This window comes from Cnephaeus nilssonii (genome assembly GCF_951640355.1).
Source record: "Cnephaeus nilssonii genome assembly, chromosome: 21".
Classification (NCBI taxonomy): Eukaryota; Metazoa; Chordata; class Mammalia; order Chiroptera; family Vespertilionidae; genus Cnephaeus; species Cnephaeus nilssonii.
This window is the reverse complement of record NC_137092.1, coordinates 16,009,032-16,025,426: the sequence shown is the minus strand read 5'-3', so window position 1 is coordinate 16,025,426 and position 16,395 is coordinate 16,009,032. Positions and strand designations below refer to the sequence as shown.

General features: G+C 57.0%; 1 protein-coding gene across 1 annotated transcript in view; it reads right to left on the bottom strand.

Annotated features, from left to right (window-relative positions):
• Positions 1-13,795, bottom strand: part of LMNA (lamin A/C) — a 17,347-nt gene extending 3,552 nt beyond the window's left edge. Inside the window, 2 exon segments of the mRNA XM_079762045.1 lie at positions 626-867; positions 12,917-13,795. Coding sequence (XP_079618171.1) covers positions 626-867; positions 12,917-13,272 — 598 coding nt within the window. The 5' untranslated portion in view covers positions 13,273-13,795.
• Positions 13,796-16,395: the final 2,600 nt, after the last annotated feature.

The following is a 16,395-nucleotide window of genomic DNA, read 5'->3' as shown; positions in this document are numbered from 1 at the left end:
AAAGTAGCCCTAGCCGGTTTGGCTCAGTGGATAAGAGCGTTGGCCTGTAGACTGAAGGGTCCCGAGTTCGATTCTGGTCAAGGGCACATGCCTGGGTTTTGGGCTCAATGCCAGTAGGGGGCGTGCAGGAGGCAGCTGATCAATGATTCTCTCTCATCATTGATGTTTCTATCTCTTTCCCTCTCCCTTCCTTCCTGAAATCAATAAAAATATATTTTAAAATAAATAAACTAATGATTAAAATTCTGTGGCACACCAAAAAAAAATCTTATAAAAAAATAAAAAGTAAAGACCACCATATATACATGCCAATCATGAAGGACATGTGTCCTCTGTGTGATTAACCATCAGCTCCTGACTACGGGTTCTGTGGATGGTCTACACGCCTCTCCTGTCTCCAAGAGAGGTTGCAGCTCTTTATAAGGAGGCCAAACCAGGAGCAGGAGGAAATCCAAGGCCAAGCATAGTTCATTGAGATGTCAAATGGGAATGCTTATGGAGTATTTTAAATTCACTCTGCTAGATACCATGGGCAGCACAGAGAGAGGAAATATGGTCTGGATGGGGTGAAATGGTGCTAGGACAGGTGCGTGGCTCTGAGGCTGGGACAGGCCAGATCAGCCACCCCCAGAGAGCAACTGGGATAGAAGAATGAGTGTGCATTTGTTTGGGGTCCGGGGGTCATGGGCAGGCCCGGAGCGTGGTCTCACCTTGGCCACTTGCCCCCGCAGGTCGTGCAGCTCGCTCTCCAGCGTGCGCTTCTCGCTGAGAGCAGTGCTCAGCGCAGCCTCCTTGGAGTTGAGCAGAGCCTCCAGGTCCTTGAGGCGGGCCTGGGCAGCCATCAGGTCTCCCTCCTTTTTGGTATTGCTAAAGAAGCAAGGAAGAATACATTTAAGGGGAGGAGTCTGTGTCCCTAGAGAGAGCCAGGTTCCAGAGAGAGAGAGAGAGAGAGAGAGAGAGAGAGAGAGAGAGAGAGAGAGAGAGAGAATCACTTCCCCAGAGGTCAGCTGTGGGGCCTGGCTCTGCTATCCCTCCAATTGCCAGCAGAGGGCATCCTGGGATTTGGTTTGTTGGCCTCTGCCTGCCTGTGAGGCTGGACTCCCACTTCCTCCAAAGTCCCCCAAACCCCTCTCCTGCTTCTCCACCCTTCCCATGACTCAGTGCTCAGGAACGTGCCTGGGGCCAAGGGCAAAGCTGGATCCCGTGAGATGAATGCATATGCTTTTCCCTTTCTCCCCTCCTCCCCAAAGAAACAGGGCCACCTTTGTCTCTCCCCCCTTCCCACGCTGGGGCCTTAACCTTCTCCTCCCGGACGCCACCCACCTTCCATCCAGCCAAGCCTCCCCACCAGCAGGGACCCCGACGCCCAGCCCTGAGGTCTGTGCATCCCTCCTGGTTCTCAGTTTGTGCCCTGAAGGTGCCTGTCACCCTCCTCTAGTCCCTGTGACACTCTGGGGACTGGGGACCATGCCTGGTTAGAACTCAGGGAGGCCTGGGATGAGGACAACCAGGCGAGGTATGAATGCTTCCCTTTCTCAGACTCAGTCTGGGTCCCGTGATCTGGGCAGAGCACGGGGCTCCCAGCCTCTCTCCTTCTGGGCCTCCTCAGAGCCCGAGAGAATGCGGGTCCCTATGCACCGACCATGAGCCTCAGCATCTGGCTCCAGATATGACCTCCCCGCCCCTCAAGGCAGGTAAAGCCTCAGCTAGAACCGAGCCAACAGGTTGCCTCTGTCCCCCGCTCCCTTTCTGGGCCCCTGGTTATTTTTGCTGGATGGTGAACTGGAAAAATAGAGGGGTCCTATTTTCTTAAAAAAAACCCTGGGGAATCCAAGGACTCTCCAGATGTTCTGCTCCTTTCACCGATGTCTGGTGAAAGGAAGGATTCAGACCCAGAGGGTGGGGGAGAGCCCAAGGGCGGGGTCCCGGCTGCCATCTGTAACCCATCAGGCCTTCCGCACAAACCCACCGCAGCAGATGGAAAGAAGAAAACCAGACGTAGGCAGGGGGAAAATATTCTGTCCTGGAAAGGGGGAAAGCGCCCCGCCAACATTCTTCTCCTGCCACAAAAGCGCTAAGCTCCGCAACAATTCACTGTGAAGCAGGAGGGGGAGGCCAGACTGGAGGCCGCGCTGGGGGGAGAGGCCAGGACCCAGGCAGCATTCTGCCACCTTCGCAGATCCAAGCAGGAGTCACTTCCCCTTCCCCTGGGCTCCACTGGGCGGGGCCGGGGGACGTCCAGACAGGCCCGGGAAGGATGTGAACCCCTGGGGGGAGCACCCCCAGCCGGCATGCTTGCTCCTGTCGAGGCCTCTGGCCACACCTCACAACAAGCTGTCTAATGCCCCAGTGTCTGCCTCCTGTGAGAGGAGGCCCTCCCAGAACCGGAGGAGGAGGTCTCCCCTCCTCCGTCTCAGCCTGAAAAGCTAAAAATAAAGTCAAAACCCAGCTCAGGTTTTGGCCGCCATCCGGCCCAGCCCCTGGCTGGGAGCACAGCCCCAACTTTCCATGACTTCAGAACTTTTCCGAAGCCGGGGCAGCTGTAAGGGGGAGGAGGGAGAGAGAAGAAAAACCGCTGGTGAAGTGAAGACGCGGCAGGCAGACTCCGAGGGCCTTGACCTGACTCCAAGGCTGGCCGGGGCTTCCCAGAAGTGGCCTCTCTACCCTGCGGGCCAACAGCTGCCGCTGGCCGTGCTGGGAGCTCTCGGGGTGCAGGGAACTAGAAGGAGTGTAGAGTGGGTTCAGCTCAACCCCCTCCTTTTACAGAAAGGGAAACTGGGGCACAGAGGAGGAAGGTCCAAGGCCCAGCGTCAAGCACTGCAAGCCACAGCGGGGACGGGGTCCAGGAGGGCTCCCCGTCGCTGCTTGCTAAGCCCTGGGCCTAGCGAGAGTGGAGCTGGCGGGAGGGGGAGGGCACATGCCTGAGCTGGGGAAGCAGGAAAGAGCGAGGCCTGCAGAAGACACCTCCAGGGCATCTCTTCCTAGTCCTGCTCCCTCACCTCAGACTCCAGCAGCCCAGCTCCAGTTCCCCTGGGAAATGCCCTTCCAGTGCAGACCTGACCCAGGAAAGCAGAGGTGCAGAGCCAGGGCCCCGGCAGCTTACAGGTGAACCACCGCAAGCGTTTCCCCTTCAGCCTGACCCCTGCTCTTCCTACTGCTCCCAAAGGCAGGGTGGTTATCGTCACGATAATATCATAACAGCAAACACACATCGAGCCGGTTATGTACCCGGCGCTGCTCTAAAGAGTTCCCTGTTCACCCAGTCTTCCCATGGCATGGCACGGGCCTGGGGCAGGACACGGTAGATGCTGTTACTGTGTGATGGAGGAAACTGAGGCACGGAGAGCCGAGTCCCGGGTCCTGAAGCGAGTCAGTTCACAGTTGGTGGCTGCGCTGCTTCAGCGCCTGCCACACAATAATGGCCCCCCGGAAATTAAGGGGCTCGTTCCCGGGCCGTCCCGGAGAACTGGATGATCGCCCGAGTCAGGGGCCACGAAAGGCCCAAGGCCCACCCGGCGGAGGAGGAGAACCGAGAGCCGCGAGGGAAACGAGGAAGGGCCTCTGTGGTTTCCTCAGCGGCCCGGGGAGCTCCCGGCGGCGGGGAGAAGCCACTATCACTCATGGCTCATGACTCAGACCCGGGAGCTCTGTGGTGAGGAGCCACACGCACGCCCACCAGCCCCCAAAGCCATTTCCGAGCTAGTTGGGGTCTTCAGACCCAGCCCAGACCCCAGACAGACACTGGCCAGGGACTCGGCCCCAGAGCAGCGGTGCCGCCTGTGCTGGAGACCCCTGGGGGTTGGCAGTGGGAGAACTGGGCACGTGCCGTCCCACGCCGGTTGGCAGGGGGACAGGGTGGGGCAGGCGAGGGGAGCTGGGAAGGGTGGGAACCAGGGGCTCTGCACTGACTCATCCTCAGGCAGACAATGCCCGGGCAGGGGTCGGGAAATCCTCTAGTGCTCACAGGGGAGACCCTGGCTCTGCCCGTGTCCTGCCCCAGGCCCCATGCCATGCCAGGGCAGGGGCGACGCTCTCCCTCGCATCCGCCAGGTTCCCCAAGCACAGGAGTGGCTCCATCCCAGGGGCCTCGTGAGGCAAGAAGGGCTGGGCAGCCTGTTGCTGACTCTTCCCACAGCTGGCAAATCTGAGCTCGGCAGGAGGGCAGGAGGGCGGAGAGCGGGGTAGAGAAGGGCAGGGGAGCCGGGAGGAAGAGCATGAGGTAGAAAGGAGAGCCCAGAGCGGGCTGGCCCGGCCCAGGGCTTGGGGCCCACGAGGCTGAGGCTGGCCAGGCCTCTGCGGGTCAGGGCTCTGGGGCTGCTTTTGGGGAAGAAAGGAGCCCAGCATAGCTAAGGGGCTGGGTGGGCACGGGGCCCAGGGTGACCCACCCGCTGAGTCACCCTCTTCAGCCGAGCTCGGATGCCAGATATGGAAGCCGGGCCCGCCGCAGGCCTGTTTGGGCCTGGTTGCTGGGAGCAACTAGCTAGGCCCCGAGGGAGGGCCCCCATTTCCTCCCCTGGGCTGAGGGGAGCAGAGACCAGGGCTGGGACTAAAATAAGAAGTGGGAGCACCCACCCCAGGCCCCTGCAGGCCCCACCTCAGCCTCACCAGCCAATGGAGTTCCCCATGACTGAAGGGAGACCCTGGAGAAGTGGGGAGAGGAGAGGCAGGGTAGGGGAGCAAGGGTCTCGAAGCCCCGGGGCATTTCCTGTCTCACAGGAAAGGGCGCCCCCTGTGGCTGGGCAGGGCGTGCTGGCCCTCCTGGCTCAGGAACAGCTCTCCTGCCCTCCCAGGTGTCTAAACCTGTGGCCAGGCTGTCTTCCTGCCCAGTGATGGGGCAGTGCCTGGGGCCGCCCCAGCCTGCCTGCCCGTTCCTCCTCCTCCTCCCTTTGTCCCAGCAACCCCTCCCACTGAACATACCCCTTCCCTCCCTCCATCTGTCTATCCAAATCCAGCCCCAACCTGGAGCCCGCCTTAGCCCTGCCAGCCCCCCAACCCCCAATCCCCCATCCTCTTCCCAAATGTGTTTATCTGTTGTTTTACCTGTTGGTTTATTCTCTTTCCACTTACACTGCATCTCTGGGGCTTTTTCCCTATGTCCCCTGACGCCCTGACACTAGGGGGGTTCATACGTATGCTCAAGGCTTCTAGAGGGACCTCCCCCCAGGCCAACTCCTGCACTTTGACAGATGGGAAACTAAGGCCTAGAAAGGGGGCGGCTCAGACCCCAAAAACCTGTCCACCCGGTCACCTGAGGACACTCACAGCAGACGGACGGGACACAGACAATGGCATCATGCATGCAGGGGGCGCAGAGGCACAGGGAGGAGAGGGAGACAGAGGCCTAGTGAAGCAGCCCTCCCACGTCACGCCGCACATGGTGTGCAAAGCCACGAGGGTGGCACCCTCCCTCCAGAAGGAACCACTGCTTGGTTTCGTGGCCCGCCTGTGGGTCTGGCCTCACTCTCGGGGAACCGCAGGGTGTGGGCAGGCTGGGACATCTGGCTTCCCCACTGGGGAGGAGGCCTTCCATAGAGGAACTGAGGGGAAGGTGTTCCAGGGACAGAGAGCCCCGGGAGGCTTCCTCAAACCCCACCCTGTGAGCGCCTAGTGCCTTTCACACCCAGAGAAGTATATGGTAGGCCCCCCAGGATGGCCCCCTCACTCCCGACTCCCCACCCGGGCACAGGCACCCACAGCAGGCACAGCTCTGCTTCCACATGCCGCTCTCTTGGGTGTCACCCCCGCCACACATGCTCGGTGTCTGAGCCCGATCAGATCTCCTTCCAGAGCCGCCAGGCTCTCAGCTGTCCTGCCCCCAAACAAAGCCGGCTCTTCATTCCAGAGGGAGGGCTGCGAGGAGGGAACCAGTGGGGAGGAGGGGGGCAGGAGGCCTGCTGACATGTTCAGACACTGGGCCTGGCCGGGGGCCCAGCCTGAGTCACAGCTGCTGAGGATATCAACGTGGCACCGTGCAGAGCAAGAGAAGCCCGCAGCCACGGGCCCGGGCGCGGGGGCCTGGGCAACAGGAGGCTGGCTCCCTGACCCACCGCTCCCTCCAGCTCCCCGGCCAGACTCCACGTTCCTTCTCCTGGCCTTTCTCTACGGAAACCATTCCTGTGTTGTCACAAAAATGCAGGGGCGAGGTCTGGGGACAGACGAGAGGTGGAGGCATGGAGGGAGGAGGGATGGCCTAGGAAGAGATAGAACTTCTTGCGGAGTGGGAGGGAGGGAGGCCACGGGCCAAAGGTAGGGACAGTTAGGAGATCCCCAGGAGAAGGTGCCTGAGCAGTCCCTTCTTAGGACATATTGGCCTTCCCTCCGCCTTGGCCAGTGTGGCTCAGTTGGTTGGAGCGTTGTCCAGTAGACCGAAAGGTCGCTGGTTCGATTCCTGTCAGGGCACATACCGAGGTTGCGGTTGGATCTCTGGTTGGGGCACATATGGGAGGCAACAGATCAGTATGTTTCTCACATTGATGTTTCTCTCTCTCTCCCTCTATCTCTCTCTTTCAAAATCAATAAAAACGTATCTTCAGGTAAGGATTTAAAACAAACAAACCCCATCTGGTGGCTCGTGGTGGCTCATGGTAATTAGCCCTGACAACAGTGGGAGGGGTGGGAGCAGCACCCCAAGATCAAGAAAGGAGGTGGGGGCTGGCGCCATCTGATTTTCCAGATGACCTAACCAAAAAAAAAAAAGAAGAAGAAGAAGAAGGTGGGGTAGACCTAGGAGTTCCGGTCACACTGCATTCCTGCTCCGGCCTGGGGAGATGCAGCTCTCTCCCCACCCAGCAGAGGGAGTGCTTTGGGAGGAAGGGGGCCTTGGCAATCCCAAACGGCCTCCTCTCAACTGCCCAGAACCGGGCCCCTCAAAATGAAGGGTCTCTAGCTCCCCTGAGCCAGCCTGGAAAGAACTCATCGGTCCTATTCCCTTCCACGTGTCTCCCATCAGATTCAGACTCATCCCTCTCGCTGCCACTCAGCAAAAACACCCATGGTCGTTCTCAAAAAAGGCTGCCCCCCGGCCTTTCCTTTGGCTGGAGAAGCTCAGGGTCTCCTCCCCACTCTCTGCTCTGCCCTCTACTGTGACTCAGCTCCTCTGCTGGGCCTGGGATCCCAGCCAGAATTATTCCTGGCTTCACAGGCGGGACTCGGGCTTCCTCTCCCACTAAGGGTCGGGGAGCACCCCCCTCCAGCCCTGTCTCCTTCCCAAACTATACCTTCCCTCTTGAAGGATTGTTTAGGGCCAAGGCCTCACAGCCCAGCCTCAGGTCGGGGGAGCCAAATATGGGTACAGGAAGGGTAGAAGGTGGGCTTCTCAAGGTCACCTTGCACCTCCCTCTGGCTCCAGACACACAGTGTCTAATCCTGGTCCGCTGTAAGGTAACAGCCCTGCCTTTCTTTCCCTGGGCCTCCCTCCCTCCCTCCTACCCCCAACACATGTCAATGGGACTCGCCCTCTCCTTCTACATGATACAGCCCTTTCCACTGTCCCGAAGGGAGAGGCACCGAACACGAAGTATCCTTTCCCACTAGCAATAAAGACAAAGCATAAGCCAAGAGTGTAATGTCATCATTCACACATTTTTTGGGGGGAAGAAAGAGGCACGTATTTTTAATTCCACAGACTGCAGGAAATATTTCTATGGAGAATAGCATTGGCCATTGGTTGTAAATATTTGATTTTAATATTTACAGCTTGGTGTTTAGAAGGCTGTTTTCTCACTTTGTGGGTCATTGTACTACTGTGAAACCTGAGGGATCCCTGGGGACCTGCCCGCACCCCTTTCTTTTAGAGCTAAGGAAATCCAGAGAAGGGAGGTGATTTGCTCAAGGGCACACCGCAGTTTAGTGACAGGGCTAAGCCTAGCACTAAGGACACCAAGGGCCAGGGCTGCTTCAACTCCCTCACACGACTTTGTTGGGGGACCCCCGTGCCTCTTGTTCAGGGCTGAGACCGCAACCTCCCCGGAGACAGCTCCAAGAATATTCGAGCTCGGCCTGTGTCACCTTCAGTACAAAGGGGGCTAGGCGGTAGGAACTGGATAAACTGTTCTAGCGTGTGGGCCTCTGAGCCAGGCCCGATCTTGGCCGCTACAGCTGCTAGAGGTGGTAAGGGGCTGGGGGGGGGGGGGGGAGTGATGGGGGAGGAGAGCAGAGGGCACAGCTGGTAGGTGAAGGCCTCTCCTACCAGTTGTCCCCCCAGCTGTCTCTGGCTTCAGCCCTGACAATGAGCTACTGAAACCCTGGGGGTGGGACTGGGAGTGGGGGCAATGGGCACATCCCAAACAAGAGCAAGTCTCAGACTCCTGAAGGCCAGGGGAAGTGCCAACCAAAGGCATCGATTGTGGGAAGGCAATCAGGGGCCCTGGTAGGAATTATTGTCTCTTGTTTCTCCTGGGCTCCTTAAGTTCTGCTCAACCCCAGGGTTTAGCTGTACCTTCTTCTTTTCCTTTGAATCAGAATGTGGAGGGGGGGAGAAGGGCAGAGATAACATCAGGAGGCTCCCTCAAGTGAGGACTGAGGCCCAGGTATACCCAAAGGCCTCCATGAAAAGGGCACATCCTGCCCGGCCATCGTGGCTCAGTGGTTGAGCATCATCCTATGAACCAGGAGGTCACGGTTTGATTCCCGGTCAGGGCACATGCCTGGGTTGGGTTGTGGGCTCGATCTCCAGTGGGGGCATGCAGGAGGCAGCCGATCAATGATTCTCTCCCATCACTGATGTTTCTATCTCTCTCTTCCTTTCTGAAATATATGTATCTTTTTTTTTTTTTTAAGGGCATATCCTTCCTCAGGTCCAGGTAGACAATTCCCATGACAAGTCCCAAAACAGAAATCATTAGTCTCCTGATCCATGGCCTGGCAAGGTAGGTCCTGGGTCATTCAGGCTGGGGCAAAGGCTGTTATTAAGTGTTAACAGGCTCTGACATAAGAGAACCAAGATGGCGGCATAGGTAAAATGCCACCTCCCACAACCACATCAAAATTACAACTAAAATACAGAACAACCATCATTCAGAACCACCTGAAATCTGGCTGAATGGAAGTCCTACAACTAGAGAAGAAGAAAGCACACTGATACTGAAACTTTGCAGACCAGAAGGGAATGGCAAGAAATATCCCAAATGATGAATAGCAAGGACCTACAACCAAGATTACTCTCCCCAGCAAAGCTATCTATCATTTAGAATTGAAGATCAGATAAAGAGTTTCACAGACAAGAAAAAGCTAAAGGAGAGTTCATCACCAATAACCCAGTACTACATGAAATGTTGAAGGGTGTTCTTTAAGAAGAGGAAGAAGAAAGAAGGAAGAAAAAATATGAACAAAAAAATGGCAATAAATACATATCTATCAACAATTGAATTTAAAAATAAAAATAAATGAACAAGAAATCCAATGAACAAAATAAACTGATGAATAAAATAGAATCAGAGGCATGGAAATATAGAACAGAATGATGAATCTCAGAGGGAAGGGGGGTTGGGTGCTGGGAAGAGATTAACCGAAGACCTTATATACATGTTGCATTACCTACGGACACATAGACAATAGGATGGTGAAGGCCTGGGGTGGAGCGGGAGGGAGCCAGGCGGAGGGGGACTATGGGGGGCCGGAGGGAGAGGGATATCTGTAATACTCTCAATAAAGTGCTAACAGGCCCTGGCAGAATAGCAGAGCATTGAGGTCCCAGAGCAAAACCTCCAGACTCCATCCCATTCCCCCCTTCTGACCCTCCAACCTGTTCCCTAAGCTAGAGGAGTACGGTTTAATGGTATGATCACTCAACGAGAAGGCAGACCTGGACTTGTGCTCAAGCCCTAACGTGTCACTCCCCTGCTGTGTGACATGGAACCTCTCTGGCCTTTGCTATTCTTGTCCTGATGAGAGCTCGGATGACCATGAGCCTACACCTCCCTGCCTGTCCCCACTGAGGTGGGCAATCCAGGAAGTTGTCGAGTGCACGGGCCTCGTCTGGATGGAAGAAGCACTTCTGCTTTGTGGGCCTGGGATATCCCCACTTCTGACTCAGCCTTCCTCCTCCAGTTCCGCTTGGGAAGGCACAGACCCCGGCACTGTCCTGCGCCCAAGCTCATAACTCCAGAACCACTTGTGCACTGTCTGCCTGGAGCCCTGGTTCCAGACCTCCACCAAGAGGTCCTAAGGGAGAAGGCAGGAAAGGATCCCAGGGTGTTGTGGGGAGCAGGGAGCAGGAGGTTGGGATGGAGATGCAGACATTCAGGCCCCCATCCCTCCCTTGAAGACATCTGCTGTCTCCCGCAGTCTCTTGTAAAGCCACCAGGGTGGAAGGGGGGCGGGCAGCACATGAGTCATCTACCCAGCTGTCCTGCCTAGGGTGGGGCCCAGCTCCAAGTCTGGACCCCAGGCAGGCCTTCCCTGGTGCTTTCAACCTCCTTCTCCCTGGACTTAGGCTCCAGAAGAAAAGAATGTGTGTGTGTGAGTGTGTGTGTGCTGGAGGGGAAGGAGGAGAGGAGTGTTTCTGCTTGGAGCCTATAACCCAACTCAGCAAGAGAGCCTCAGACAGACGCCCGGGGGTGATCCTAGGATCTTACAGGTGGCTCGGCATCCCAGCCCAAAGCCTGACCCTGAACTCTGAGCTCTAATTAAACATTAAACCAGACAACACCATCTCTTTAAGCTTTAGTGGGAGGAGTTAGGACAATGCCTTTCCTCCTCTCCCAAATCTTCATTTGACGCTTCTCTACCTCACCCTGAGTACAGCAGACACAAAAGGGAGCAACAGATCCTAGCTCCTCCCACTGGGGACAGAGAAGGGGATTGTCACCCCCTTCTGAGCCCCCTCTGTCTCCACCCTGCTGTCCACCAGCCTGGGATCCAGATGTGCAAACCCACTCCCCTTTCCCGGAAGCCCAGCCAGGATCAGTGGGCGAGAAGAGAGTCAGGTGGCTAAATATAACAAGTACACACACCACCCCCACCCCTGCCCCACGTGTGCACACCTCCCTCTGGTGTCCCAGGCCTGGACAGCTGCAGCAGGAGGTAGAGGAAACAGACTGGTGTTGCCGGGTTAGCATAAACTCCACTTGTCCCATTTCCCGATCAGCGTCAACCCCAGAAAAAGGTCTGCAAAAATGCCCTTCACAGGGATCTGCAACGGGGGCTGTGGTGGTTGAGTGGACAGAACACCAACATTCTCCAGGACTCCTGTCTCTCCTGCTAACTAAACAGTTCAAATCTCTAGTGGGAAACAAAAACCAAAAAACCAGGAGTGATCCCTTTCAACAGAAAGAAAACTCAGCCTCTCTCTCCACACAACTTCCATCTACTCTTCACAAGAGGATGGATCTGCCATACCCACCATACTTGGGACTGGGGCTGCTAGTAAAGTGGTGGAAAGAATACAGAAGGGGTAGAGACTTAAGAGCAAGAGTTTGGAGATGAGGCAAAGGGAGAGGAGGAAGGGAACTCAAACCGTAGTCCCCCCTGCTCTAAGCCCAGGGATCTTCAAGCACCTTTAGAGCTCTCTTTACCTCTCTTTTTAAGATTTTTTAGAGAGAAAGGAAGGGAGAGGAAGAGGAAAGAGAAACATCAATGTGATCGCAAAACATGGATCAGCTGCCTCCTGCACTTGGCCTACTGGGGACAGAGCTGAAACCCTGGCGTGTGCCCTGACCTGGAATCTAACCTGCGACCTTCGGTGCACAGGACAACGCCCAGCCACCTGAGTCATCCTGTCTGGCCGCGTTAGAGCTCTTCAGTTTGAGCCTTCTTAGAGAAAAGGGCAACAGAGAGGAGGAAACTAAACTCTTGGGGGCTGAACGCCGGGCCTAAACCTCCAGGCTCCAAAGGCCTTTTGAGAAAAGAGGGTGGAGTCAAGTAGGGTGGGGTGGGGTGGGGCAGGGATGGGTCAGGTAGGAGTGGCCTGAAGCTCCCAACGGCTGGATTTCAAAAATGTCACTGTATTCCAGCAATTTATTAAGGCAGAGATCCAAAAAGGCAGCGGCTAAGAGTTCCGGCCAAAGTAAAGACGGCTCGGCTCGGCTGGGAAAATGAAAGTGGCTCACTCCACGGAGGGGGGCAGAGAGGGACACAGCCCTAAACCAGACCAGACACCGGGCAGAGAGGGCCCTGGGAGGTGGGGAGCCATCAGACCTAGGCATAACACAACTTCCCGAGGTGGAGCCTCTGCCCTCCGTCTCCCTCCCTCCCTCCCTTGCATTCCAGGCCAAGCAGGCCAAGGGCTGTGGGAGCTGCGGGGGAGCTGCTCTCCTGGAGCTGGCCGGTGGGCCTGTCAGGGCCCAGGGAAAGTCCCAGACACGCAGGAAGGAAGGATAACCTCCCAGCTCTTAGAAAGAACCCCAGGCAGGGCCAGTGCCAAGAGGGCTACCCACATGCCCCTGCAGGGGGAAGAGGGGTCACTCTGCCTTAGTGACCTCTCCCCAGCACCACTGGACATCTGCCAGCTTGGGAGTTCCGTCTTAATGGTCATCATGTGTTTAGAGGCCAGTCTGGGCAAAACTGGCACTGTGCCAAGCCCGCCAAGAAAGTTCTAACAGGCTCCTTTCACCCACTCCGATGTGCCCTGGGGTGCCCAGATCTCTCAGACCAGGCAGGGTCAGTTCTGCTTTGCTCAAACCCCTACCCCAGGCTCCAGATGGCTGGAAACCTGACCCTGATTGAACGTGGGCCTGCCACCAGTCCCTACTTGGCCCTGATGTCCCCACCATTCCTTATACACCCCACCCTCTCCCAGGGACCCCTCCCTTATCTGTCCTATCCAGGCGACTTCCCTTGGCACTGCCAGGCACCCGCAGGGGGCAGTTCGGAGGGAGGAGACTCTATGGCATCTTTATCAGCCGCCTGGGGCCGGGCAGGGGTGACCAGTCGGCCCGCACGCCGTCACCTGGGCCCGCCGCCACCTGGGCGCACTCACCGCGCTTTGAGCTCCTTAAACTCTTCCCGCACTTTGCTCAGCTCCAGCTGCAGGCGGGCGCGCTCCTTGGCCACCGAGTCGAGGGTTTTGCGGGCATCGCCGAGCTCGGCCTCATAGGCGGCCTTGATGCCGGACACCTCGCGGCTGACCACCTCCTCAGACTCGGTGATGCGAAGGCGCAGACCTGCGTTCTCCGTCTCCAGCGAGCGCACACGGTCGATGTAGACCGCCAACCGGTCGTTGAGCTCCTGCAGGTCCTCCTTCTCCTGCAGCCGGGTGATTCGGGTGGGCGACAGAGGAGTGGAGCTGGCCTGCGCCCCGCTACGGGTGGCGCGCCGCTGGGACGGGGTCTCCATGGCCGGCAGGGTGGCAGCGCTGCCCGCAGGGCAGGGGTCCCGGGAAGGGCACGGGGCTCCGGCGGAAGGATAGAGACGGCTCGGGGTTGGAGCGCACCGGCCGGCTGGCTCTCGGCTCGCTCCTGGCAGACGTGGAGATCTGGGCTGGGCGCTGTCAGACCTGGGACTCGGGTTGGCTGGAGAGGCTGCGGCGCTCCCGCGAACACTGAGTCACCGGTGTCCGGGCAAAGGCTCTAATAGGTCCTGGGAATGGGAGGCGGAGCCACTGCTCTTAAAGGGGCCGTCGCAAACCCACCGGGGTGGGGGCGGGAGGGGTGAGCAGGGGAAAGGACCGCCCAGCCTTGGCGGAGTCGCGCCCCACCCTCTCCCGCGCACCTCACTGTGCCAGGAGCTTTGCTGAAGCTCCCATCTTGGTTCCTCAACCCTCCTACAGTCTCAGGCCTTAGGGGTAGAGGGCAGAGCCAAGGGGTGAGAGTGGGTGGGTGAAGGGCAGTGGGGAGAGGGAAAGTGGGGGTAAAGCAAGGGAGGGCGCCAGGCAGGCAGATCCAGGAAAAGGGGGCGGGGGGGGGGGAGGACAGAGGCTGGTGCCCATCAAGGGTGACTCACTCTTCTTCCACCACCCGTTCCCTCCCCCCCCATAGTAATAGTGAGTCACCCCTGCCCCCCCTCCACACGTGGGCAGTCCATTCAAAGCTGCATCTCAGTATGCCAGGATGGGGTGGGGAAGGAATGCCTAGGGGGAGTTGGGGGAAGCGCAACCAAGTCCTAGATTCTGAGTTCCTTTTACACCCTCAGTTTTGGGGTGGGGACCAGGAGTTTGGGGTCCCTCTTTTCCCATTTTCTGCTCCAATTAATCTCCCTTCCAAACCAACCATTGCAACAAGCCACACACCCCAGAGAAGGCCCAAGTAACAAGCCACAGATCTGCAGAGAAGGCCAAGAATAGGACCCAGGCATTTCCCCCTCCAACCCCAGCCCCCTTCCTTTGGCCCCAAGCAACTGGAAAAAGAGGTTCTTTCCCCCCTTCAGTCCCTTCCTACTGCTTACTCCACCCAGCTAACTGCAGCACTGTACTGACCCCCCCCCCCCAAGGGTTGTACTTATTTTAATGGATAATTTAAAACAGATACCAAAGCTGTGTGCACACTCATCATGTTGCCAGGACACCAGGTCCCAGATTTTTGTGGTTCCCAAAGGGGCCTGGAATGGGGAGAAGGCAGGGAGCTGAACAGCCAATGATATGCCTCCATCTTGGGTGCAGTCAGAAAGGGGTTGTGGAGGGCAGGGACCGCAAAGCCCCCCACAACCTTGCCAGCACTGCACTTATCTCTACACCCCTCTCTGGCCCCGCCTGCTTTGCAGCAGGCTCTGGGGAGGGGCCAGGTCCTCTCACAAAACAGGATCATCCAGGTCCCCAGGCTTCCCACCCCAAGCGCTAGGGACTCCATCCTCAGGCCTCACCACGGACCTCTCTGATCAGTCCTTCCACTCCTGTCCCCTAATTCTGGCCCTGGCCCCACCAGCCACCTCATCTTCTCTGAGAGGTAGAGAGCTGAGGTTCTGGAACCCGTGGGTACCCTTCCCCTGCGCCTCCACAGCTTCTTCCGATGAGAAACCTGGTAAATTAAATTAGGTTGCTAACGCCTACAGCTCCAGGACAGCAGGGTTCCTGTAATATGCAAGGGAAGCAAACTGGACAGGCCCTCTGTTCTGGTTCTGGAGCTGGCCTCAGGTGGATAAGGGGTTGGAGTGGAACTAAGGCAGGGACTCGGAGTTCAGAGAGGGGCACCTGGGAGGGAGTAGCTGCTGGGGTTCCCTCTCTAGGAGGGCACTGGGCAGTGTGGTGAGCATCCAGGTGAGGACCCAGGATATGGCTTCCCCTCCCTGCAGCCCTCTCCCCCAGAGAGCAGCCCCCATACTTGGCTTCCCGTAGAAAACAAAAAGTCTTGTTCTGCTTCTCCCTCTTCTGTTCCCCAAACCAGGAGTGGAGGAGGGGTGGGTGAGCCAGTGAAATGTGAGGGACAGGGCTCCTGCTGTTCCCACTGCCTTAGCACCCCTTGGCGCCCCCCCCCCCTCTGTCCCACCCAGTCCCCGCCTGGTCTGGCTTCTTCTCCTCCTGGCTGGGGAAGCAAAGCCACACTTAACTCTTCCCATCCTAGACCTCCCTGTCTTTGGGGGAAAGAGGCAGGAGAAAGGAGAGGGGCATCTCACCCCACACTTCACTCTAGACTCTTTCCAAAGAGTCCCTGCCTCACCACCACCAAAATGGCCTCAATCCTAAACCTGAACTTCCAATATCCAACCCTAACTCTGGACCCCAAGTGCCATCAGTCGCTCTCCTCCTACGAGGGCATAGATCCCGGTCTCTGAAGAAGCAGGAGAAAGCAGGGGAGGCCAGCCAGGCCAGAGGAGCAGAGTCTCCTGGGGGTGAGAGTGATGGAAGTTGTGACTGGGTGGGGACCAGGTCCCGTCCTGCCTCTCACTTGCTGGGTGATGACAGATCTACTGAATTAGCTAGGCCCAAGTTTCCTCATCTGGGCAGAGTGGCTATCAAGACATGGGGATTGAGCCCTGACTGGGTGGCTCAGTTAGTTGCAGCATCGTCCTGTACACCAAAAGGTTTCAGGTTTGGCCCTAGAGTGTCGGCCCATGGACTGAAGTGTCCCCGTTCAATTCCGGTCAAGGGCATGTACCTCGGTTGCAGGTTCCCCCGCCCTGGTAGGGGTGCCTGCAGGAGGCAACCAATCCATGTATCTCTCTCACGTTGATGTTTCTCTCTGTCTCTCCCTCTCCCTTCCACTCTCTCTAAAAATCAATGGAAAAAATATCCTTGGGTGAGGATTAACAAAACAAACAAACAAACAAACAAACATAAATAAATAAATAAGGTTTCAGGTTCGATTCCTAGTCTGGGAACATACTTCGGTTATGGGTTCCACCCCTGATTGGGTGCATATGGGAGGCAATGGATCGATGTTTTTCTTTCACATCAGATGTTTCTATCTCTCTTTCCCTTCCTCTCTCTAAAATCAATAAACATATCCTCAGGTGAGGGTTGTTGTTTTTTTAAATCTTAAAAAAAGAAAAGACATGACAAAGGGATTGAGCTACTATACTTTCTCT